The sequence below is a fragment of the Varanus komodoensis genome, unplaced genomic scaffold (genome assembly GCF_004798865.1).
Source record: "Varanus komodoensis strain SLA01 unplaced genomic scaffold, ASM479886v1 scaffold1, whole genome shotgun sequence".
In the NCBI taxonomy this organism is placed as follows: domain Eukaryota; kingdom Metazoa; phylum Chordata; class Lepidosauria; order Squamata; family Varanidae; genus Varanus; species Varanus komodoensis.
In genome coordinates this window covers 47,088,785-47,115,188 of record NW_025335268.1, presented here as the reverse complement: position 1 = coordinate 47,115,188, position 26,404 = coordinate 47,088,785, and the positions used below count along the sequence as shown (strand labels likewise).

The 26,404-nt window shown below is 41.8% G+C and overlaps 1 protein-coding gene across 1 annotated transcript in view; it reads right to left on the bottom strand.

Annotated features, from left to right (window-relative positions):
• The window catches only part of MOXD1 (monooxygenase DBH like 1), a 54,881-nt gene that overhangs the window by 15,028 nt on the left and 13,449 nt on the right, over positions 1–26,404 (bottom strand). Inside the window, exons 2-5 of the mRNA XM_044449030.1 lie at positions 26,205–26,351; positions 25,282–25,449; positions 25,067–25,150; positions 1,565–1,744 (exon numbers count right to left, since the gene is read on the bottom strand). Of these exons, the coding sequence (XP_044304965.1) occupies positions 1,565–1,744; positions 25,067–25,150; positions 25,282–25,449; positions 26,205–26,351 (579 nt within the window). The remainder of the gene's footprint in view (positions 1–1,564; positions 1,745–25,066; positions 25,151–25,281; positions 25,450–26,204; positions 26,352–26,404) is intronic.

Here is a 26,404-nt window from a genome sequence, read left to right as displayed (position 1 = left end):
TGTCTAGATGCGAATATTATTGAAATATCAGTCTGAGCTCATAAAAGACGTTCTCAGCTGCTGGTCCCTTTAGGAATGGTGCATCTTCCTCCAGAACAGGTTGACCTTCATTCAGCATACCACACATTAACAATACCCCCATGTTTTCTAGATTGAGTATCAATTTACTGGCTTATCAATTATCCAGTCTGTTACTATGGTCAAGTAATTCAGACCAGCTACTGCCTCACCCAGATCTGATGAAAAAGAGAGCTAGACCTGGGTGTCATCAACATATTCATGACACCTCAGTCTTCTCTTCTGGATAACCTCCTGCCATGGGTTCATGTAGATATTGAACAGTGTGGGGGATAGAATAAAGCTTGGAAGAACCCCATAGCATAGCTACCAGTCATAGCACCATAAATGCTCAGCACCAACTTCTGGAATCAACCATCCAAGCAGGGGTGCAACTAGCGCAGGGCAGTGCAGTGCCCCACCTCCTAACCCAGACAGCCTATCCAAAAGGATACCATGGATAATGGTATCAAAAGTTGCTAAGAAATCCAGGGGAATCAACTGGGGCACACTTGTCCTCTCCCTTTCCCAGAGGTCATCTAACCAGGTGACCAAGACAGTTTCTCTTCTAAAAACCAGACCTGAGGACAGACTGAAATTGATATAATCAGTTTCATTCAGGAGGTGACCATCAGCAACCTGCTCAAGCACCTTACCCAGGAAGGATAACTAGAATTGACATCATCTGGGTCCAGCTTAGAGGCTTTTTTGGTGGTCTGGCCAACTGTTCCAATAGAACTGCATTAATTCTGGTGTGCAATTTGCGACCGATCTGAGTGACTTTATCTTCAAAATGCCAAACAAATTTATCACAGGGTACAACTGAGGGTTCTGCCATTTTCCTCCCTTGTTGATATTGTAACAGGCCATGAACCACTTGGAAAAGTCCCTCTGGACAACATTAAGAAGATGCAACATTGTGGAAAATAATTCTCTATTTACTGCCACAGAAGAGACTATACCAGGTATACCACAGCATTCTGAAATGTTGAATGGACTTTTGGAATATTTCTTTTGTGCTTCTTGTTTGCATAGGAAAATGTAAGTCTCAGCATATGCCAATTTCTTCAGCAGATGGATCAAAAATGTAATTCTTTATTTAGCAAATTTTTGTTAGGTGAGCCCCTGTCATATCAATGAGTTTTGATACCGAGGATGTCCTGCTAAATTTTGACAGACAAAGAAAGGGACTCTGTTGCTAATCACAAAGTACTGGAGCATATCTAGGATCCCCTAGTATAGTCCTTAATAATCCATACCAGATACAATCTAAATAGCACAAGATTTTGAAAGCCCTCAGTTCTCCGCGATGCAGGAGGTTGCTTGCAGGTTTCATCACATTCAGTGCAGGTAATGCAGCCAAGTTCAGCAAAATTTAGGATCGTCATCAACAATTTGTTCTACCGAATGGACAAAACCTTCAACTACATTTGCACACTGCCAATTGGATAAATAAAGATGTGATCCTATGGATTACGCTCTAAATGACAATTAAAATTCCTCCTACCTCTCCTCCAATGGCCCAGGCAAAAATGACTGTTTCACAGGTGAGGAATGCATCTGGCATATTCGGATGGTAGCACTCATGTCCATAGTCCAACACACTATCATTCAAGCTGCTACTGCACTGGTAGAGTAGAATGTGGTGCACCACATTCTCATGACCCTTCTGTATCAGTGGCTCAACCTGTTGGCATAATAATGTGCATTAATTTAGTTGTTCAGCCTTAGCTAATGTTAGCAGCCATTGTCCCTGGAGCAAAGAAGGTGGTGGTTGCGGGGAGCGGGGCAGTTGTGTGCTGCCATGAAGCCTGGCTTGAGGTTTTTATGGTACTCCAAACTTTGCAATGACCGTCACTTTGTGTCAGAGCACTTGCTTTGCGTGAAGAAAGCCTCTGGCATCAGGGAAGCAGGCCAGGTAGCAAGTGATAGGAAAGCCCTTGCCTGGAAGCCTGGAGAGCCACTACTGGTCAGAGTACACACTGCTGGACTGGACAAACCAATCTGACCCAGTATCAAGATGGTTCAGCAGGGATTGGTATGTCTGATTCTGCAAGTATTCTTCTTTCAAGGAAACTATTAATACAGAAGGGGGTGGGGGAAGAGGCATACATATGTAGAAGCACTAGGTCGTATCCAAAGTCCGGTTCCTCACTAATAGAAGAGCTTTCATCAGTGGGATGACTTTCCCTTTCCTGCAGTCCCACCTCCCAAAAATTGCTCCAGAGGTTGCAAAACTCCGGAGCAGATTTGGCCGCTGCAGTAGAGAAAAAAGAATGAGGAAGTTGCACTGCATTAGCAGAGTTCAGCTTGTACAATATTAGATTGAGCCCACTTGCATTTTGCTTCCTGCTGGACAAAGGAACTCTCACTGGCTTCACTCTGTTTTCTATCCAGAACCTTTATTCCACCTCATTTTTGCTGATGGCCATCCCAAGAAATTAGTACTGGTCAGCTCAGGCCAACCTATCCAACTGGGAGTATCATGTTTCCCTTTTCAGTTCTGGAAAGATCCTGGATAGCTGTGTACATACACATGCACAGAGGCGGTATATTCTTGGTACGTGGAATAAACAAATAATGAGAGTTCATGGCTGTGTGTGTGTTGTGCACTATCAACAAGAACAATACTGAATTGTCTGGATCTGGAGAATGACAGCAGGACCTTGTTGCCATGGCCCAGTGGGCAGTACTGGGAAAGGCCTGTTAGCTCCTTTCCTCTAGCCTGTTTGGCCCATTTCAAGTATCTCCAGTAACACACTCCATTTTTAGATAAAATATGATGTCAAAAGAAGAAATGTTCGTACTCAAACTGGTTTTCAGCTATCAGGAAAAGGAAGAGTAGAAATACAAATCAAATACAAATACAATCTGCTCTCATACTGCCCTAAAAATCAGGGGGAGAGTTGCCACTGATTTCTCCTGCTTGGGAAATGTAGACAGACGCCACCTACGCTTGTTGAGAAATAGCATTTTAAAAGGGTGAAAATCCCCGTTGAACTGAGAGCTTCTAAATAAGAAGGACATACGTGAAAAGGTTATGGGAATGTTCTAGCTATCTCTGCTTGAAATAATGGGCTACTTGTCTGAACATGTGGCACACCCACCTGCCTCTCTAGGACACCAGCACTTGCTGTGCTTCCACTCACAGCTTCAAAAAAGACAACTCCCCTTCAAAGCAATGGGTCATCACCTAAGTTAGCAATCCACATCCCCTCAGTGGCAGTTTCCTAAACATTAACATTAATTCTAACAAGAATTCTTTTGTCCAGCTCTCTTTCTGTTAAAGAAAAAAGAACAAGAACAAGAAAAACATTCCAGAAATAAACAGTTTATGAATCACTCCTTTCTCTCTTTGCAATGCATTTTGTGGGAGACTTTGTAGTTTCACAGGGGGGAAAAGTTATAAACACATGACTAGAAACGCCAGTGGAGCATCCTCATGATAATAATTATAAGGCATGATGAACCACTGGCTCTACATCTGAACACTTAGGACTAGTGATGGAGAATAAAACCTTATTATTCAACTATACATATTGTCAATAAAATAGCAACAAAACACTCACACCAAGCTTTTCTATACAAGGCCTTTATTGTGAGTTCAGCATTCCCTACTCATGCTTGTTTATGAGTTCTATAGAAAACATTGCAATCTTTACAAAGTGTTTTTAAACACTTTTGGCAAACTTTATTAGGGCCAGAAAAAGTTGGTATGATTTAAAGAAAGCAAGGGAAAATGCTATTGAATGGCTCAGTTCCACTACTGGGCACACGTGTATTTGCACTATTCTTCCAAACTACACTGCCAACTGCAGGTAATGCAGCCAATAAGCAGGAAACATTCTTCATTCTGTGCATAGATCTCAGTTCTGTGCATAGATCTCAGTTCAAAAAGCAGATACAGCAGATGAACAGCCTTGTGCAAAGCAAAGCAAAGACTATGGGCCCACAGCCACAGGTGTGAAACTCAGAGAAGCAGAGGCGGAGGAGACTGCATTTGTTACATTTATTAAGTACCTTTTAGAAACAGGAAAGCCTTTGCTTTCCTTCTTAAAGCTACATATTTTGTTACTTGGGTGCAGTGCAGCAGTGAAATCTGCCCACAGATTCCTGGTGGTACATGTAGCTGAAAATACACCTGAAATGAAAGACTATTCTGACTTATGCAAAGAGCTGTACATAGATTTTTTTAAAATAAGGGCCATGTTTCTTAGGTATCTTTAAAACACCCACGGGTTTAACAATTGACTGGACATTGTGATTCAATTAGAGCTATTTGTTTAGATGAAATTAACCAACTCTCCTGATGAGATTTTTTTTCTTACCAAAAAAACGAGCATTGAACTGCGCAATCAGATTGAAGTCTGACTGAATGTATGCCAAAAACCCAAAGATAACTTAAACTGTAACATCACTGCTGCAGCAGAAAAATATGGCTACACTGACAACATTGAAACTGTGTTGAGAAGCCCTGGCAAGAAATGCAAAATGACACTATTTTTGTTGGCAAACAAGGAAGCATGTGAATCTGTTAATTATGAAGCAACATCAAAACATCTTTATAAATTTCCCTGGGCTACAAGGAAGCTGATTTTAATAAACTTAGAGCACTGATAAGTAGGATTCTTTAGCAGAAAAATCCGACAGGAAGAAGAGTTCAAGAGGTAGAGTGAATGCTTATTAAATTTTTAGATGACACAGAATTGGATGGAACAGCTAATATCTTAGAAGATGGGAACAAAATTCAAAATATTCTTTAGCTTAGAAACCCAGGCAGAAAATAACAGAATGATCAGGGGACTAGAAATTAAGTCCTACAAGGAAAGAATGAAAGCACTGGGTATGGTTAGCCTTAAGCCTGGGGGAAATAACACTTTTCAAGGACTTAAACAGTTGCCTCGTCGAAGAGGACTGCACCTGTTCTCTGTCATCCAAGACTGGGGGACATGAAATAATGGGCTTGAGTTACAGGAAGGCAAAGTTCAGCTGAACATCAGAAAAACTTCCTAACAGTCGGAGCAGTTGGACCACAGACCCAACTATCTAGAAGGGTGAAGTGCTGGAGAGACTGGGCAGCTTTTTGAAGGATGCTTTAAAGTGGACTCCTGCACTGAGCAGGGAATTGCCCTTCTGACTATATGATAAGAATGTTGCTTTTGTGGTTTACTCTTGATATTCTGCCAGTGGCTTAATGTTGTTGTTGTTTTAACCTTTTTGTTAATTGGTAGGGAGAATCATAACAATGGTTGAAGTTGTTCAGTGAAAATGTACATAAATTGTTGCATGAAAACAATAAAGGTTAAATAAAAGGAGTTTAGGGTGGCCTTCCGGCTCCTTCCAGCTCTACTCTTCCATGATTCTACGACCTGAAGTTCAGATCGGTGGCCTCTTTACTTTTTGGTCTCTCTAACGCTATGTTAAAACAGATGCCATTTCTTCTAAACAGCATCACAAGTGCACAGATTTTGAAGGTACAGACAGAAGCCTGAGCATTTCAATTGCGAAACTCTGTTCCAAAGATTCTCTCCAGCTGCATCTTCCAGCCTCCATCCATGATGATGCCCTTCAGGCAGGTTCTAGAGAGTTACCTATAACTGAGTAAGGATTCCATTGGAGCCACTGTGTATATGCTTCTAGCTATTCTTATCTCTTACTTCTGATTTTATCATTGCTTATATTATGGGTCTCATTTTTTGGATTTTGTGGGTTTAAGTTTAGTTATAATGCCACTTGAGATGCTTTGCCCTAAAGCTGCTTATAAATATTTTAAATAAAGTTACGTATAGTACCTAGTATACTACAAATGCTTTTGCAAATATTTTATCAATCTAAACATGTTAGTCACATATTATACATTTTGCTTCTGCTTTCTGTTACAGTTGCGATAATGACAACTGTAATGATCACCGACAATTTATCCTCTGAAATGCTTTGAGTATATGTTTGTGTTCCTAATGAAGACTCTAGGTCTTGCTTTTCAGGGAAAACTACCTAAATTCCTGGTATGTACCATAGTTCACTCATGGTGGTGTGAATTAGTCAACAGGAAAATCAATTACAGAAAGAGGAGGAGGAGGAGGAGGAAGACACAGACTAGCTTTTATTAAGCTAGTACACCACTAAGGGCATTAGGTTTCCAGTCAGCCTGGTACAAGGAATGGTTTTGGTAAAGACAGCAAGAAATCATGGCAAGCACAAACTAGAGAAGTCAAGTAATATGCACTCAATTACAGTGAACTTCAAAACTAGTCATCAGTGCTTATGTGGAGAAAAAAAACAGGAAGGAGAAAGCAGCAGGGGGAGGAAAAGAACTGACACAGGAATGATTGTGAAGACAAAGTAATTACATCTGGGGCAGCAATGAGACTGCAAAACATATGGCAACAGCAGCAGTCCTTCCATTTCTCCATCTGCAGTCTGAAACATTAATCTTCAGGAACATGGATAGTTCACCACATAGGGTCAAATGATTCTGATGAATGCCTTCCATTGTTGTCTATTAGAATGAAACACAACCACTGAACAATTAGTCCAGGGCCCTCATGATTAGCTAAATGATAAATTTCAGAACAAATCTGGACAGCACATGAAAAATTTTAAGAGAGCAATCCCATGCTCCCTCAGTGGAGTCCTCTGAGACCTTCCCATGGCCTGGTGGCTCTTGCCTACAGGGTGGGTCAAAAGGGAGGTGGGGCTTACAGCACAGTTCATCCAGAATAAAAACCATGCCCCACCATCACCGTGTCTTGACTGCATCCACAAGTTTCCTGGGATAGGAGCAAGGATGGCTCAGTGCTTCTTAGATCCTCAGCTACGCTCCCCCTGTCCACCAACATGCCTACAAAATGGCTGTATTTCATTGGTGGGCAATGCTCCAGGCAAAATGGGATAGGCCAAAATACCAAAAAACAAAAACAAAAACAAACCAGCATATGACAGCTAAGAATGAAAGGGAGAAAACAACAAAGAATCCAGGAAGCCACCAAATTATTGGTGCTCACAGAAAAGGGTGTGAGGCCATCTGGAAGAACCCTGGAGGACCTGACAGGAACCCAAACTGAGGAAGAGATTTGGTCCACGGCCTTAAGGTTCAGACTGCCAATCACAGAGATATGACAGCATATCACAGTAGTGGCTAGATGGATCCAAGTGAGAGCTCTGAAGTTGAAACACTGGTATAGCCGTGGAGTGTTTTTTCTGCATACACCTATGGTCTGGGGTACTGTCTAGAGATGACACTTTCTAACTCAATCAGCTCATAGCCACTGGAAGCCATCCTTTTGAAGTGATCAGAATGCATTGGATCTTCATGGATCCAGCAGTGGAACTGGGCTATTGCCATAAGCAATCATGCAAACTGACTGCTATTTTACAAACAAGTGTCTTAAAGTTGGGAGAAAAAAGCAAAAGGACACTTTAGGCTGAGTATTTTTGAGACAGAACATGTGCGAGTAGAACCCATTGTGGCAAAACACCTACAGGATTACTGCTATTATGGCAATTGGTATGAAAAAACTAGCATTTCCCCCCCTACATATTACAGTGAAAAAATGCCTGCTGAAAAAAAACACCTGCATGCATCTATCTAAAGACTAAAATTATGCATACATCTATCTGTTCAAGCGAAGAAAAATATCCCTTCTGGGACCAAAAGCCTTCTATTATGATACCTAAAGGAAAACTCTAATTTTCTTTCAGAGAGATTAATGTGTCGCATCAGTGGTGCATGTGTAGACGATGTGGATTCAGAAATGTTTGTGTATTGTGATCAGCACTGGCTCCAGGTTTCCGAGGGCATCATCAATAGACCCTCCCTCCGTGAGTCTGTCTTTTCACTGCCATTGGCACCAGCAGCTGCTGAATATTCTCTTCTTCATCATTGCTACCTCTTCCTATTTGACAGGGTGGGAACCGATGGGCAAGTGGCCACTGACATCTACTGCTCTTCCTTATAACTGTCCCTTTATCAGGTTCACCTAGAGGATGAACTAGCAGATTGCAAGGGCAAAGAAAAGGAACAGGTGCAGGGGAGCCCTGCTGGTGAGCCCTACTGGGCTGTAGACCCTCAGCACTCAGCAGGTGCCCAACAATGCCGAATCCTGAAGCCAGCCCCAGTCACGATGTTGATTCACTCTCCATAAAAATCATGGGACATGTGCTTTGATGTGCATGGAGACAGACAACAACCAGGGCAACCACAGCTGGGTTTAGACAATGACTTTTCAAGGCTGGTTTACATGCCAAACATACCAGATTGGTCTTTTTTATTGCACAAATACAATTGCAGCTTTTGAATTTTCCTACACCCCCACTCAAATAGAAAGCATAAGTCCTTGGCAGGCCTGTTAAAAATCAATATGTTTTCAGAGCAAAATAATGCATCTGCCACAACTAAAGTTTTTCCAGCTTCAAAGAGGCTGTGAACATGAAACAACAAGTAGGACACTTCCCCAAAGTGGCATGTATCCAGCCCTTTACCAGAAATGATTCATTATGGGTTGCAATAAACACTGCCTACAGGGAAAGAGAAGCCACTTTCTTGTGGCTGGTCAGTTATTCAAAATTATAGTCCTTTATATAAATGCAGAAAGAGAAAAGAAAATAGTCAGATGCCTGGTTATTTTTCTTGCATGACATGCTTTTTTAGGTGCGATTAGGCTTAAATTGTTTATTCAATATTAGGCAGATTTCAAAACACTTTTAAATGACAGGCTTTTAAAAACAGAGTATTGTTTGTTATAAAACTTTTTTAAAGGTGTAGTTGGAATCCATTCAGGCTGTTTATTGTGATAAAACATCATGGTTCCTGAAAAGATCTGTGCCTATATTGCCCTGTAATTAAAGAGCTCTGCTTCTTGTATTTGGGCATGGCAAGTCCTCCAGGCAAGGAAAGCTCTCCTTTCAGCCCCTTCCCTGACATGGCTGAAAAACTGCATTGGCCACCATAGTTCTAAGTTCTTCTTCTTCTTAATGCATTCTTGCCAACATGTCGCATATGACGGGCAATGTGCTTGTAGCCTCCCCAATCTTCTAGATAGGATAACTTTGCAGGTTCTACATCACTCATCATTATACAGCTGAAGGCACCCCATTCTCTGCCATATGCTGCATTTTCATGGCTGCTACAGGAGCCTGCCTGTCCTCCACTGATTTAAAGGTGAGTGATGGATGTTTTGGTAAAGATATCCCAGAAAAGGTAAATGTCCTATGATAATATTAAAAACTCAAAATATACCTCTCCAGTATCAAGAGAAGCTCCATACTACATGCTGCCTTACTTTTCATGAAGATATATATAATTAAAAGCAAGCTGCTGCTACCTGCTTCTTCAAAGCCAAACTAGATGAGACACAATTCACACTGTTACCAATTCAAGCAATGGCTTGTTGGAAGTAAATTGCAAGCATGGGAATGGCATGTGGGTTAGGGGTTTTCAGATCTGATCCAGACTGGTTCCCCAGGTGTGTTATTCATATTGCGGGGGAGAAAATATCCATTCACTCCAATGAAAATAGCAGGCTTGGGTGATTTGCTCCTGATTAAAACCACAGCATGGGACCAATGTTTAAAGCCTCTCTACCTCCATGCCAGGGTGAGAAACAGACTGCCCCTGCCACACCCACTTGCAATTCACTTTTAAAAACTGATCCACACAGTTGCTAATTGCAATTGCTAAATGTGTGGTTGTCTCTCCTTTGGTCCTTAGATTCCAGAAACCTGGGCAGTCCCTGAAGAAGAATGCTAGAAACTCACAATAACACTGTTTGAAAAATGGAAGAATAAGGAGCAAAACAATGATTTGCCTGTGACAGGTACTAGAAAAGAAGGAAATAGGGCTAATGCAAGTGTGTTAATAATTCTAATTCCTCCAGTTTCTTGTCCCATTCTTGTACCTTCTGAGAAGCAAACAAATAAAGCAATGATGGAAGTGGGAGTGTGCTACCATTATTCATGTACACAGTGCTATGAAATACCAATACAGCATTCCAAATGAGATTAATATTTTAAGATAAAGCCATTAAAAGCCAGCTGGAATGGGTACCTGATTTAGAAAGGATTAAAATAAGTACCCTATATATACACAAATCTAGAACAAAGGCAACAATTCAGACGGCCCTAAATATACAATGAAGTCAGATGCCTCCCAGGGTGAGACCTCGTAACAAAATCAAGGGACTTTGCTTATTACTGTTTCCCTTTCCATTCTGTTTGATTTGTTTGCTTCTTTTGAGGTTACTGTAGACCTTTTAAAACAACAAAAACAACACACACACACACACACAACTTTAAGAAAAATTTTGATAGATAAGACCAAGAGTCCACCTGGTTTGTTCACAATGGCCAACCAGGTGAAGCTGGTAAAAGTCACTCTGTGCTACTGAGACCACCTGATTCTCAGGTGAAAAAGATAGTTTCAGGACAACCCCCAAACTTTGGAAATGCTCCTTTGAGGCAAGTGTAACTCCATTCTGAACAGGTTGAACACCTTTCATCTAGTCAGCATCTCAGTCCTATCTGGACAGAACTTCAGTTCACTAGATCTCATGCAGTATTTTGTCACAGTGAGACACTGGATTTAGCACATCCAGAACCTCACTGGATGCAGATGTAAAGAGCTGTGAGTTATCAAAACAGTGACAGCATTATACTCCAAATTCTGGGTAATCCCATTTGTGTAGACGTTGAAAAGCGTGGGGGACAAGACCAATCTTCTGAAAACCCCTATGCTGGAAAATCCCTGAAGTTATTCAATATTCCACAAGCACTACCTTCCAACCAAGCAGAAATGGAACCAGAAAGATATATAGTCAATGGAATTAGAAGACAACCAAGAGATCCATGAATACCAACAGAGTCACGCTTCCCATTATTGCATAGGTCATCAAACAGAGTGACCAAAGCAGTTTCTGTGCCAAAACCAAGGCTGGAGCTCTGACTGAAATGGATCCAGATAATAAATCTCATTAAAGCTGGCTGGCCACCACCTAGTCAAGGATCTTGACTAGAAAGGAACATTTGTCACTGGCCTAGAGATCTGCGTCTGGAAAGGATTTATTCAGGTGTGGCCTCACTACCACCCTTTCAATTGGCCTCTTTAAAAGAGGCTCTGCTCACCCCTCTGGTCCAGCTGGTTGCTCCCTGTCTGATGGCTTTTTTAAGTCTAGAAAATGCTTTGCTACATCTGTTGAGATGATGGTATGTTGGGACAGCCCCATGGTTGTCATGGAGGCCATGAAATCCTTTTTCTGAACCACTTCAGACAAACTGCTCTTGGCAAAATTGTTGACTTCCCCCAAAACCACCAGCCTGTGGGATCCCAGCAACATATCCTAAATCACTTTGTTCACTCAGATAGGGAGACTGATGGCTCAGTAGGCAGTACACCAGCAGAATCCCCAATATGTCCCAGTGGCCCAACACTGGATGCAAGCACACTCCAGACTAGTTTCTGGATGGGCAGGTACCTGAAGAGAGAGAATGCTGACAGACCATGCCAACCCCCCACCCAACCCTCAAGTCGACCTCAGTGCTGCACCAAGTACTCCAGTGGGCACAACTGAGATAAGTGAATGCTTCCGTGTTCATCCAGGTAGGCCTTGGACATGAAGGTCATATTGGCTGCTTCTTCCAGTATTAAATCAAGAACAAGGATGGTGTTATTCTGCACAGATGTGGCATTTAAGCGTAGCACCTGCAGATCCAAGGGCAAGCCGGTATGGCAACCAACAAAGCTGATTGTGTGACGAGACCTGGAACATGGCACAGTCATCAACAGTCTGGGCCTCATTCCCCTGACCTGCCTAGCCCTCCTGCCAGTGCCATATATCCCTTTTGTTGTTGCTGTTGCTGTTAGCAACAACTCATCACGGAGAGGGTGGATTTGACCTGGTCCTGAATGGTGCAACACTCCCTCTTAGGGACAAGGTCCGCAGCTTAGGAGTACTCCCCGACCCGGAGCTTTCTTTGGAAGCTCAGGTGACAGCGGTGGCGAGGAGCACTTTCCTTCAGCTTCGGCTGATTAATCAGCTGTGCCCCTACCTGGAGTACGACTGCCTGGCGACGGTGACACACGCGCTGGTGACTTCCCGCCTAGACTTCTGTAACGCGCTTTACGTGGGGCTTCCCCTGAAGACGGTCCGAACACTTCAATTGGTGCAAAATAGAGCTGCCAGGTTGCTGACGGGGACGGGGCGTTATGCTCACATGACTCCAGTCCTCCGTCAGCTTCACTGGCTTCCCATTGAAGCCCGGGCCCAATTCAAGGTGTTGGTTATGACCTATAAAGCCCTAAACGGCTTGGGTCCTGGCTACCTGAACGAGTGCTTATGTCCGTATATGCCCGACCGCCCCTTGAGATCTGCGGGAGAGTCCCTTCTCCGGGAACCCTCCATGAAAGAAATTAGGAGAGTAAGTACTCGGAGGAGGGCTTTCTCTGCAGTGGCGCCCAACCTATGGAATTCACTCCCCAAAGAGGTCCGCCTGGCACCGTCATTACTGGTTTTTCGGCACCAGGTAAAGACCTTTTTATTTAAACATCATTTTAATTGTTAAAATATATGATCTGGCCAGGGCAACTTCTTCCTTCTCTTTTCTCCTCCTATATTCTTTATTTACTTATTTTATACTGTTAATTTTAATTTTATATTATTATGTTTGTATCTCAGTGTATTTTTTGTATTTTTGTATTTAGTGGTAATTTATTATGTTCTATTGTATTACAATGTATTTTATTGTGTTGTAAGCCGCCCCGAGGCTTCGGCAAGGGGTGGCATAGAAATGTTATAATAATAACAACAACAACAACAACAACAACAACAACCCCATGGACAACGTTCCTCCAGGTCTTCCTGCTTCTACCATCCCTCGGAGTCCACCTAAGCTCACGCCGACTGCTTCAGTGACTCCATCTAACCACCTCATGCTGTCCCCTTCTTCTTTTGCCCTCAATTGTTCCCAGCATTAGGCTCTTCTCCAGGGAGTCCTTCCTTCTCATTAGGTGGCCAAAGTATTTGAGTTTCATCTTCAGGATCTGGCCTTCTAAAGAGCAGTCAGGGTTGATCTCCTCTAGGACTGACCGGTTTGATCGCCTCGCAGTCCAAGGGACTCACAGAAGTCTTCTCTAGCACCACAGTTCAAAACTCATCACTAAAGTGATTGCCTCCCAACATCCTGGCCCTGTGTCCTCCCAGCTGGACACATACTCAGGCCCTATGAAGGGAAGGCTAGCTGTGTCCCACACCAGGACTCTGAAAAAACAACTACCACGAGCCAAGGTATTCATGGTGTGGCCCTTGCCCTTGTGTTTCCTATGAAGTGCCTCCCACTCCCAAAGACCATCTCCCTTTAAGCTTATGGCTACCAGGACATTATCAACCCACCTTGGGATAGGTGATAAAGGCCTTCTAAGACATTTGCTACCAGTTAGCCCTTGGGAGAAGTTCCCATCTCTTGCTAGAAAAAGTCAGGAGGACCAATCCAGCCATTAACAAGGGGCTGATAAGATAGTATTTTATTTTTTTTATTTTATTTTATACTTTTATATGCCATCCTCTGTGCGTGGTAGCTCAGAATGGCTTACAAACATTAAAATCAAAAACAAATAAACAATTGATACAAATATAAAACAATACACAGCCAACAAAAATAAATTAAGTCAAGAGTGACCGATTAAAACTATTAAAATACTAATTTTTAAAATAACACTTAAATAAAAAGGTTTTGACCTGGCACTGAAAAGAATATAGGCTCAGTGCCAGGCGAACCTCTCCTCTAGTGAGACCCATCCTTGAACGGCCTGTATCACTGCACAAATTGCCAAAGACAATGATTGTTCATTCTTCTCATAAATGTCAAAGTGTGTTGCTGTAAATTATACTAAACAATGGCTGAGTCTGAAGACTTGACTGTTGCATTTCCCACATACCTTTTTAAAGCATCTTATTTTTGTGACACTTTATTTATTAGTTTTGTTTATTTATTTAAATCAGAATGTATTACCAGTCATGGGCATCATCTTTAAAATGTTTTAAAATCAGAGCTGCTGGCTATCTTCACTATTGTTACTGGCTTTAAGTGATTAAGGCAGGGTTCGGCATGCTTGAGGGAACAGGTACTTCGCTGAGACCAGAGAACGCACTGCAGGATACACACGCTTCTGCTGCCACCGGAAATGCTATCACTGAATTTCCCACAGTGATGGTGGAACCTGCACGTGCGTTTTACAAGAAACAGGGTGCACTTGAAGTGCACCTGCAGGGGGCCTGGAAGGACTGCAGGAGTGCAATTCTACTTCTCAAGAAGGTGTATGTTCTCTGTACGTCATGTTGCCTGGCAAAGCTCTACAGGGACTCAGCAGGCTGCATGTTGCTTACTCTTGTTATAAGGATAAGCTGCAAGTCCAAATAATGGAATATTCTTGCAAATAATCAATAGGTACAGCCTAGTAAGAGAAAATCTGCCCGATCAGAGGAACCATAGCATGGATACTTTGTGATATGCAGCTGAACATTTTATAGATAGACTGATTTTGTGAAGCTGAATATGTTTGTACAGGTAGTAAACACACCAAATACAAAACTTCTTGATGCTGGGGGGTCATTTTTATCTTCAGAAAAAAGTGATGCAATTTGCATTAAGAAAAATGTAGAGCAGACCACAGAATAATAATTAGGTACTGTCTATCATTGAAGATAAGAAACAGTGGCCCCATTAAGTATCAGATGCCGTAGCGGCTCCTTGGCTTTCGATCAATCATGCTCTCAAACTGGAGCTTCATTGTTTTTCATGCTGTGGGCTTCAGCATTACTAATAGGTTCCTATGTCAAAAAGCCCAGTTACCCATGGCAACAAGATTTTTGAGGGACTCTGCTTTTTCATGAGGGGCTACTATGAATCTAAAAATTATGCTTAAATACCATCTGTTAGCCTGTTCCAGAGCAGATAAAGTATTCTGGCAACTTGTTCTTGGCCCTAAGCAGAGGCATAAAATGTGGCAGCATATCCATTTTTGTCTGTCCTTATTTGTTGAAAACATTTATATGCCCCCTTGTAAGCAAATTCTCAGGACAGCTTGCCGCAACAGGAAAAAAAAACCAAATCTAAAATATACACCCTCAAACAAGTCAGCAGTGTAGCATATAAAAGCATCATGAAAAGAGTGTCAAAGACTATGGAATGGGATAAAATACTTCGTAAGTGTTCCAGGAAAATGCCAGATATGATGAATGGTATTTTTCAATTGATTAGTTTGTGCAGCAGTCAGGCAATAACACAATTGCTTAACCATGGTTAACCCAGTCCAGAAAGCAAGCTTTGTTTTTTTTAAGAAAATATTTTTTTAAAATAAAAATATTAAAAAATTAAAAACCTAGCTGTGGGTGGGTGCCTGCTTTTGCACATAGATGCCCAATTCTAGAATGGGGTGGGGAGTATTTCAGTCCAAGATGGAAGTACTAAAGGACAGTGCTGAGTTATGAGGAATAGAAACATTGCTTAGTGATCACAGAGTTCCACAAATTTGGCATTAGTTTAGTTGTAGCCATGTTCACTCTTGCCTTTCGCCAGTGCTCAGAGTTCTGGCGCAGGACCATTTTGCTTGCTGGTGGTAGATTCAAATCGCAGCCAGCTGCTTTCAGGTAACAGGTGTGCTATGCACCAATGCATTTCTGCATGCGCCCCACACTTCCAGCCAGCACAACTGCTCATACCATCAGTCCACCACCACTCCTTGCTGATGAGGTTACGTACAGCCATGGCATCCACGATGCTGCCAGAGCATGCTTCCTTACCATCCCTGCTACCCCCTTGTGCTATGGAGGCCTATATGGGAGCCACTGCGCCATCTTGGGGGCCTCCTAGCAGCCACGCGTGCCACTAACAGGAAAGGAGGAAACGATAATGTGCCTTTGGCCAGGATGCCCGCAGGATGACAAGCAAGCCAGGCCATATGTTGCTTAATCTGTAATCTGTGATTTTGCACACTCTCTTGATTTACCTGTACTTGCGTGAGTGTGTGCGTGCATCCTCTGCCATGGGTATGGAGATTCTATACAGGGAAAACACCAGCTCTTCTTCTGAGCCCGAGAAGGCTATCTCCACCTCTTTTCTGGAGGAAGAAAAGCCTTCTCCAACTGCAGACATTTCCAACCAAGGTAGAAAGTAGAGTAGAAATGAGATCTGTTACCACTTCCCTAAGATGATGGAATAAACAAAATTAGCCTGGGAGGCAGAAAGTAATGCAGAAACCCCCTATGGAAATGAAATAAAAATGAATAGATCTTCAATGATAGTGAAGAGACTGGGCAGGCAAACTGGCCCCTATGAGACAAGAAAGGATGCCAAAAAACTAGTTAGTCAGGACAGCACTTTAGGTAGGTACTAAAAGGAGAGAAGGAACTACGTGGGGCTACCCTTGAAGACAGTCCGGATACTTCAATTGGTTCAAAACAGAGTTGTCAGAGTTGCCTGCTGACAGGGACTGGGCATTATGTTCACATGACTCCAGCCCTCTGTCAGCTTCACTGGCTTCCCATTGAAGTCCGGGCCCAATTCAAGGTGGTGGTGATGACCTATAAAGCCCTAAACGGCTTGGGTCCTGGCTACCTGAAGGAGCGCTTACATCCATATATGCCCGCCTGCCCCTTGAGATCTGCGGGAGAGGCCCTTCTCCGGGAACCCTCCGTGAAGGAAATTAGGAGGGTAGATACTCAGAGGAGGGCTTTCTCTGCGGTGGCGCCTAATCTATGGAATTCACTCCCCAGAGAGGTCCGCCTGGCACTGTTGTTATTTGTTTTTCGGCGCCAGGCAAAGACCTTTTTATTCAAACGCCATTTTAATTGCTAAGATTATTTCCTTATTTTATTCTTTGGCCAGGGTGACTTATTTTATATTGTTAATTCGTTTTATATTTTTAATGTATTATATTTTAAATTATGTTTTGTGAGCCGCCCCAAGGCTTCGGCGAATGGGGCAGCATAGAAATTTTCTAAATAAATAAATAAACAAACAAACAAACTTCCCTCAGTACTGAAATTAAGCCATCCCTTCAGAAAGCAGGTAAAATACAGGGTATGCCTTGCTGTTGCCTTTCCCTTATTTTCTTTCTTTTTCTGTCTGTCTGTCTGTCTTACATGTATTTATAGGCCACTTATAATTGCCAGGGCCTTCCTAGGTAGCTTCTTTCCCTTAAGAATAGCAAACATTTACTGCTAAGTACAGAACTGCTGTTTCTCTCTTCAAGTGGTGAAGGATGTCATACAGATGACAAAATGCAATTCATTCCATAGTGGGGGCTAAGAACTTTCTCTCTGCTTCCCAAGCCCTCAGCAACAATTGCATCCTGGAAGTACTCTCGGGGCTTTCAGAGGTACATTTTCTAGTGTTTGGTTAAGTTATGCTCCAAGGAAATGGTTGCTTTGCATATTTCCCTTCTAAGGACCCTTCCCCAGAAGGCTGCTTATGTGACCACTCCCTGACTGAGTCACAATACCATTAAGATGGGGAAGCTACTACAGCCATGGAGCAAAGCAATATGTTCTCTCACCCACTGGGCAAGAGACAAGCTGACTGAGCACCAACATCTTGAAGGCGACAAACAGGCACGTGTTCCATCTGTGTAGCTAGTGATCCTGCGTAGATCTAAATAAGATCACTGACTTTCAAGAGCTGCAGGTCAGGTGATCTTCTCTTACAAGGACAAGGAAGAATGAAGCCAGGAAGAGCTCTTGAGCTCAGTAAATAGCCAAGGTAACCTTTGGAATAAAGGTCAGATTGGTCATGGTAGAAATGCATAATCCCTTCTCCAAGAAGTGAATTGTGAACTCAAAGAAGCCAATTTCATGGCTGCCAGAGAACATATTTTTTAATGCTGCTGAATGTGACAACTGTGAACAAAGTGGTTCCTCAAAGTTTACACTGTGGCCTGCTTATGGCTTTCAAAATTACGTTTATTTTCCAAATAGGGACTCTTATGAACCATTGGAAGGCTAATGGGAGCTACATCCTACAGCATCTAGTGACATGCAGGTGACTATGACAGATAATGCTTTGGAGTGCTTAGGAACTAGGCATTGCCGAGACATGCTCATGAATTTAGTAGTTAGCCTACTCTATAGGGCTTCCTGGACAAATGCAGATTCCAAGATCAGTTGAGTGTTTGCTTGCTCAATGACACCAGGACAGAAGCACCCCACCCCCATGAATTCATATGGCCTGCTACTAAAGCAATATCGAGTTGCTAGGAATGTAGTGCCCATGATGCATGAATGATCTTAGCATGGTACCACCAGATGTTACAGTGATTTTTAGCCACAAATAGTAAGTTAACAAATTGTATCATAGTAGTCATTGTTCTATTTATCATATAGCCATTACAGCAATCATAATTAAAATAATAAAAACACTCCACTGGTTCCAGTGGTGGCTTTGCAAGCCTGCTGGTGCAAGGTCAGGCACTCAGTTTTTATCAGTTACCCCTATCCACTGCAGCATCCTGTGTTTCCCAAAACCTGCTCTTAGGGTTCAGTGCTAAGCAGTTCTTTTCAACTGCCGTTCCACGGACTGGCACTGGCCCTCTGGCATTTCCTGGCAGTCCGTGAAAGAGCCGCTGCTGAGCGAGCACACAACAGTCTCACCTTGCTCGCCGGGACCTGTGCAGGTCTAGCTGCACTCTTGGTGCCGATTCCCCGCTCAATAGGAGCCCAGCCAGGAGCCATGCCAAGCCTGGTCCACCCTCTGGGCGGAGACCCAAACACCGTCCCTTTTCCTTTCTCAGCTATGTTTTCTACCAGGAAGGGAAATGCAGAGGCGGGTTTGTGCTGAGAGTGTTTTCTCGGCCTGCATTTGCTGGTGTGTATGGGGATTTGAGGAAGTGTATTCATTCTTCTCCATTATTTAACATTATGAATATTATTGTATTAAGTAACTTGGCTTGTTTTTGTATTGCTCTGGCTTTAAAAAAAAGACATATGCTTTCATGCCTTGAATAGCTCTCTCACAAAGCCATTATAAAAGGAACCAGTTTTGACAGCTTTCCATGCTTCCATAAAATTGGGTGGTTTGCATTCCTGCACAACTAGAGTCTCGGGAAAGCCTTGAAAAGTGTGAGGAACCTTATAAGAATCAAAGAAACAAAAAGGATCTCACTGCACATGGTGTGATCTAATGACTAACTCCTTTCATGGGCAAATATCATTTTTTAGCTTTGTTTCTCTTGACAGCTCACCTTCTGCTATCTGTCAAAAGAAACAAAGTGTAAATAAGGCTCTTTGCAGCCACTTTGGGTCACTGCCCATGGTGGCACTTTGGCAGCAGGCATCCCCCTGGATATTGGCCCCGCGAGGCTTGCCATTCCAGACCTGCCTAAGTTTATATTCGTTGACTTGTGCAACTCTGACTAAAATGATAGTAGTAATTTTAAAATTATGAAAAATGTGCACTAGGTTTTGAGCAAAAATAGGAAATTTTATTGTACTAAATTCTATGCTGTGTTTATTGCTGGTCGATGCAGATTTGAATTTCAAAATGTACAAGAAATGTGCATTACACACTGTAAGGACAGCGGAGCTCTTAGAATCAACATGTAAGTGTTCGAATTCTTATTTTAAAACCCCCAGTATAATAGATCTCAATTTATTTTATTCGGCAGTAAAAACAAACACCCTCTGACTCACATTGAAGCCCAATAAGGAAGGTCCTTGAAAGGTATGTTCTGTGCCAGGGAATGGTTATCAGGAAGTGGTTCCCAGGCAAATGTACATGTTCTAAATGGCCTAAAATGGTTCAGATGGCCCAAACTTTCCCAGGACTGATAGTACTTCCAAAGGAAGGACAGATGCAGTCAGCTTCCACCCTTATATTTAGCTAATCTTCCCAGTGGAATTAGGCATGAGGCAACACTTCATTTTTAGGCAGCTGTTAGAAGACCTCTTTGTTTACGCAAGCCTACTATGTGTAGTTTAGCTTTCCATCTTACGTAGATACAATATGCTCCATGTATTGGTCCTTTTTTAATGTTTTTGTAATGTGTGTACATTGCTTGACAATTTTAGAGGTAAGCAGTTTATAAATACTCATGAATACATACAGCCATCTAAAAGTTAGTTCAGATGCACAGGAGTCACTCCTAGAAAAATGTACACAGCTAGAGTAACATTAATGGGCCCCTATTTCAGCGGCATACATTTCAGATGAAATTCAGCCAGTATCCAGCCTTCTGTGCCTACTTCATGATGCTGCACTGATGGTTCTCAAAAGAAGGCCTGCAGAACTTAAGCCCCTTCTGTGTCTATGCACGGTCCTCTAGAGAACTTACAAGTACCCACTGTTTACATCCAGGTCTACCTCTTTGACACAAGGTCATCAAAAGTAAGGGCAGGGCTGAGAGAAGGATTGCATCAGGGTGTTTTCCAAGCCTGTCCCACGCTGCAGGGCCCTTGCATTGCTCAACCTGTGGACTGCTGGGGGAATGTAAACTCTGTGTGTGCCGCTGTCACCCGCCTCAGCAGCCAGTGATGCAGATAAGGCAGGGGGCAAAATACAAATACAAAGTATGAGCAGACCAAAGGGAGAAAAGGGGAAACTGCAAGCAGCAGAAAAAGCTGCGGCTACAAAAGGGAGAGTCTAAAAATGGGGAAGATCTAATAGTACTAGGTATTTGTATACTTTCTTGCAGTATAGTACAGATTGAGTAAAAATGGGCCAATGAAGTATACAAACTGGAAGGCTAAAAGAATTTAAGGATTCTAGGGGTACCGCAAGTCACAAAAAGTAGGTAATTGTTACTGCCAGAACTTCATAGGGTAGTTGCAATTAGGATGGTTAAAGTTAGCACATCAGTCAAAGAATGTCATCTCTTGATTTGGGATATTAATGAAAACTAGGTAAGGACATGCTATGGTAAATGATGCATCCTTGGTTAAAGACATTTGTGATTCGAAGCAACCAAATCAGGTGTTTTAGTGCTTATTGCTGGAGGAAGTTATTGGCTATAAAATCAACCTAATGTCTTAATGGCTGGGCAAGATTTTGTCTTTCCACTCCACCTAACAAACTGAAGAAGGGTGTGTTTCTTTGGTTTGGTGCAACATAGTCAAATCTCTATTATGTATTTGTTTATGTGATTTGTACAACACCTTCCTACCAAAAACTGGCACTCAAAGCAGCTATTATCATTTACAATGCTCTTAATCCTTTTCTTTGTAATTCAAGAATGAACAAGTGTTGAAAAGCAACTGTAATACTTTGCAACTGCAGAGGAATAGTTCTCAACTTGTGTGAAGAAGATTTCTCTGAAGCTGTTTGGAGCTCCAACTGGATGGAACCGCCTCTGAAAATTATTTCAATGAGTAAAAAAAAAAAATCCCATTCACATGTGTCTGCTGGAGACTTTATTCCTATATTAGTTTGCCCTGATTATGTTGGGGAAGGTGTAGAGAAAGAGGTTCTCTTATCTTCATGTGATGGTCCTTCAAGGAGATATGGGTCAAGATCTTTATGATTATATCGGGTCTTACGCTAGTCTTAACCTTTAAAATCCTAAACAGCTTAGGACCCAGCTATAGTGGAAGTATTCTCATACCATCTTTGACTTTTTCATGTTTTGCTGTGTTACTAGTTGAAATGGAAATGGATTTACTTGCCATTGCTATCATTTGATGGACACAAGATACTCAACACTATGAAAGTATAAAACATTTTCACTTTGGCACAGAAGTTAAGCAAACAAAAACAATCTGACACGTGTTGGTTGCATAAGGTGTACCCCCTTTGCAGTGACATGCCTAAATAAACACTGGTGCAAGCTATAGCCTCCAGAGTACTGTGAGTCACTGAATGGAGCCCACCTGTGTGCAATTCCAGAGCCACGTGACCTCAGATTAAAAACACCTGTTTCTGGAAGGCCACACAGAGCATGTCTAAACTGACAGCGTAATGAAGACCAAGGAACTATCAGGACCGGGGTTATAAAAATATCTCAAAGTATGAACATCCTGAGGATTAATTAATTAAATCCTCTATAACAAAATGGAAAAAAAGTGGCTCAACTGCAACTCTGCCTGGGGAAGGTTGTTCGCCAATAGCCACCGAAGCAACCAAGAGGCCAGTGGTGGTTCCACAGCTGGCACAGAACAAGCCATCCATGTGTCCAAGCTACTACCTGGACACTCAACAAAGCGAGGCTTTATGAAAGAACACTATTGCTGAGACAACCCCATTATCAGAGCCTGTTTAAGTGTTTCCAGGAAGGCATGTGGGAAACACCGCAAACACATGGAAAAGGTTCTTTGCTGTGATGAGACCAAAACTGAATTTTGGGGCCCTGATGAGGGGCCTTGCCATGTGGTACAAAGCCAATGGTGCTCACTGTCCTGAGAACACCATGCCCACAGTGTAGCATAGTGATGCCAGCATCATGCAGTTGGGATACTTTCCCTGGGAGGGACTGGTAAACTGGTCAGGATTGAGGGCAAGATGGAAGGTGTCAAACACAGGGCAATTCTAGAGAAAAAGCTGCTTCAGTCTGCAAGGGACCTAGGACTGGAGCAGAGCAGACAGGGCAATGATCCTAAATAAATAGCCAGAGTAACACTGGAGTGACTGAAAACTGAGAACTTGAATGTCTTTGAATGGCCCAGTCATTGCCCAAGCCTCAATCTGATGAGGAATCCATGGCAAGACTTGAACACTGCTGTTCACCAATGGCCCCCGAATAATCTGGAGTTTTGGCAGAAAGAACAGAAGTTTTTGCATAGAAGCCAGATGTGCAAAGCTGATAGACAATTGCCCCCAATGCTCCTTTACCAAGTATTGTATCATGGGAGTGCATACTCACGCAACCAACAAGTTTGTTTTTGTTTACTTGTATGTCATAATAAAAATATTTTGTACCTTCACAGTTTTGAGTATCTTATGTACAGCAAGCAGTAACTGTGCTGATTAAATCAATTTCAATTCTAAATTGTAGCACCAGAAAATGTGGAAAAGTTGGGGAAGAGGGCGAATACTTCTGCAAGGTGCTATATCTTAAGAACCAGCTGCTATATACATGCCTGAGTACTAAGATCAACAGGAGAAGTCCTTTTGAGTGCACCACTGCAGAAACCCCATTTTTTAAACACACTTGGTTTGGAGGCAAAAACTATGCTTGGTCCCCATTCTTTTGGCCTATAGAAAGAACGTGAAAACACAGATTTTCAATTTAGCATCCCCTTCCCCAACAAAAGTACTTCTAATGTTCTTGTTTTCATTGTTGTAAGGGCCTATTGCCTTAAATCATTGTAACTGCCTTTAGGACTTCTGTATGAATAAGACATTATAGAAATGTTAATCAATAAATAAATAAGCCAATGGCTAAAGCAGACCTATTCCTTGTTTTGTTCTCTATATTTTTATTAGCAGTAGCAAGGATATAAATATCCAATAACTGGGAAACAGTTTCAGACTGTATTAATATAGACAATTGGATCTTGCTAGTCTGGTACCTGGTGCTAGCTGAAAGATTGGCTCATTAAAAGAGACTTCAGCTAAACAGAACCATTTCCTTGAACTTAAGCTTGTATGTCATATGCCAACAAAGGGACTGGGACTCTGCTCGTTTCAACATCCCACTTATTTTATGAAAAGACATCTTTTCCTAGCTTATTTATGTAAACACCCCAGGACTAAAATAAAATGGTGGGATGTGAAGAGGGTGACACAGACTGGTGACCCAAATGCAACTGTATTGTAGTGGTTTCTTTATTACATTTGTTGAAATTGTTATGACAACAATAACATGTAAACATATTGGGTGAAGGGAAAGAAAAACCAGTTTGTAACTCATTCAGATTATTTCAAAGGCTTTGGCATGTGGAGTGTTGTACTTCATACTGATTGTGGAATTTGTTAAATGTGCTTCATGTATCTGTGTATTATTTGAGCAGTTGATGAAATTCAAAAGGGAAAGAAAGGCTTCTGTGTCAGAATGGAGAACTACAAATATTCTCCCAACATGCATGCCTTCTGTATCATTACACAAGACCATAACGTCATCTTTGGTCAGTCTTCAAAGAGCAGAATTAGAGCTTTTTGAAACTGTTCACAGAGATGGTTGGAAGATCCCTTTCTATTGTCTCTGTCAAGAGGAATCCAATTTATACTGTTCATATTTACTCAGGTGAACTGAGACACCCCCCCCCAAAAAAAAGTGGCAAGAGATATCAGGGAACTTAATTTGAAGTACATGGGAGCTGGAAGACCTGAACAGCATACATAATATATTGAACGATCTCTTGAATTGTAGAACACTCAGGATATCAGGAGTATATCTAGTCAAAAGTTATATGCAAGGAATTGTGCCTTTGGCATCTGTGGAGTCTTTCAAAGCATGATGCAAGTGCACATCTAGCCACAAGATATATATGCAGGCATAAAGGAACGTTATTCTTTCCCATATGAAAACTGCATATAGCTCTGGTCTTGAGATTTTGTGACATTTCAAAATATACAAATAACCTTTGAGTCTCATATTTACAAATATAAACTGGTTCAGAATAAGAAATGGATGCTCTGTTAAGGTCCTTATTTAAAATCCTAATAAGTAAAACGGCATGAAATAACCATCTCTGTCTCAGGTGTAATGAGGAACTGAGCGCTTAAAGACTGAAGGATCAAATCCAGTAAGCCATGTGGAAAAATGGATTTCCCATTTCAACAGAAACATTCAAATCTCAAACTTCTCTCCTAAATTAGGGGAAACTGTTGGTGGATCTAAATCCAGTTCTTTATCAATTCTTGTTCGATTTATCTAAGATTAAAGGTTGTCAACAGAACTTTGGCAGAACAGAAAGCTGAATAGAAAGCTAATGCAACAGTGTACTTTTTAAAGCTAACACTATGCACCAAAGATCTTTGCTATTTCTAAAATCTCATAAATAAAGAAATCCACAGCAAAGAAGGTTGACTTCGGGATTCGAGACGGCAAATTCCCATATATATAGACCGAGATTTCTTTAGCTAGATGACTTACCTTTATTACATGATGCTTTTCATGCAGTGGAGGGATCTTAAACATTTGGCACCAATATGTTGTGTCTTTGTCTGGAATAGGCACCTGTCTTAATAAAAAGATAAGAAATAGCTAATATAATGTCAAACTCTAATTTTTGTTTCCTGTGCATTCAGCCAGCAGTTCTATGCACCTTACCCCGATACTCAATAACAGCAAAACCCAAAGTAACTTACGTCTTGGTTTGCCAAGTCAAAATATGACAGGGAGGAAGAGATAACAGCATTCCTCTCTGGGTTCAATAAACGAAGACTCTTTGTCCCTCGATTCATACCATGATAATTTTGACTTCCTTCCCTGAAGTCTTTGTCATGGTACGCCCATATCACGCGCACTGTGCTTTCCTGGAACAAGAGAAACTTTATTGAATAGATGTTTAGTAAAGAAGAATAGGTGTTCAGTAAGAAGAAAACCAAGGACACAGGTCTGTACATGTTGAAACTCATAAAAGTCCTAAGTTCTCTACTCTCTCCACTGTGACTAGCTAGGGGATGCTGGAAGTTGTAACGGTTTTCTGAACTTGTGTAAGATGGTGCCTTAAGCTTATTATCACAGTTTACCACAGCAGAATATCCAACTACCTCAGTCTTGTTTCTAAAAGATCATTAAGCAGATTCAGATGAGTTTCCTTAGGTGATATTTACAGGGTTCAAGTGGCATGGAAGTAATCTAGAACATGGGCATTCAATTAGCTGTAGATCTATGGACCTGGAAGCCTGCTGCTGAAGCATATTCTGTGATTCACGACTACTCAGAAATAAGTCCTACGGATTTCAGTGGGACCTGCTCCTGGGTTATTATGGTTGGTCAGCTCATATACATGACTTCTATACATCCTCTAATTGCACTAATTCAGTTATAGGGACAATAGCTTAAGGAGGAAAACTTCTTTCTCATGCTAAGCATATTTAACATAATAGTAACGATGCATTGTTAATATAATGGCTAATCCAACATGAGAATAAGAGATTCACAAATAATTTTAATTGGGTTTTTATTCAAACTATTTTATTTATTCAGTTTTGATTTAACTGATTTTGATCTCGATCTCTCTTTCTTCTCTTTCTCTCTGAGTCGGATTTACCATGAACTGCTTTACCGTTATAGTCTTGTCATTGGGGTCACAAGTATGAAGCTGCCGGCTGAAGGCAAGTATCGTATGGGTGCTGTTTTCCATGGCATACTCCAGATGGTAGTCCTGCTGAGAGTCTTTTTTAAGTATTCTGTCTCCATTTGTAAAATAATCCTGTTGAAGACAGAAATGAAAACAATATCCTGCTGTTCCTCTTTTTCCAAAAG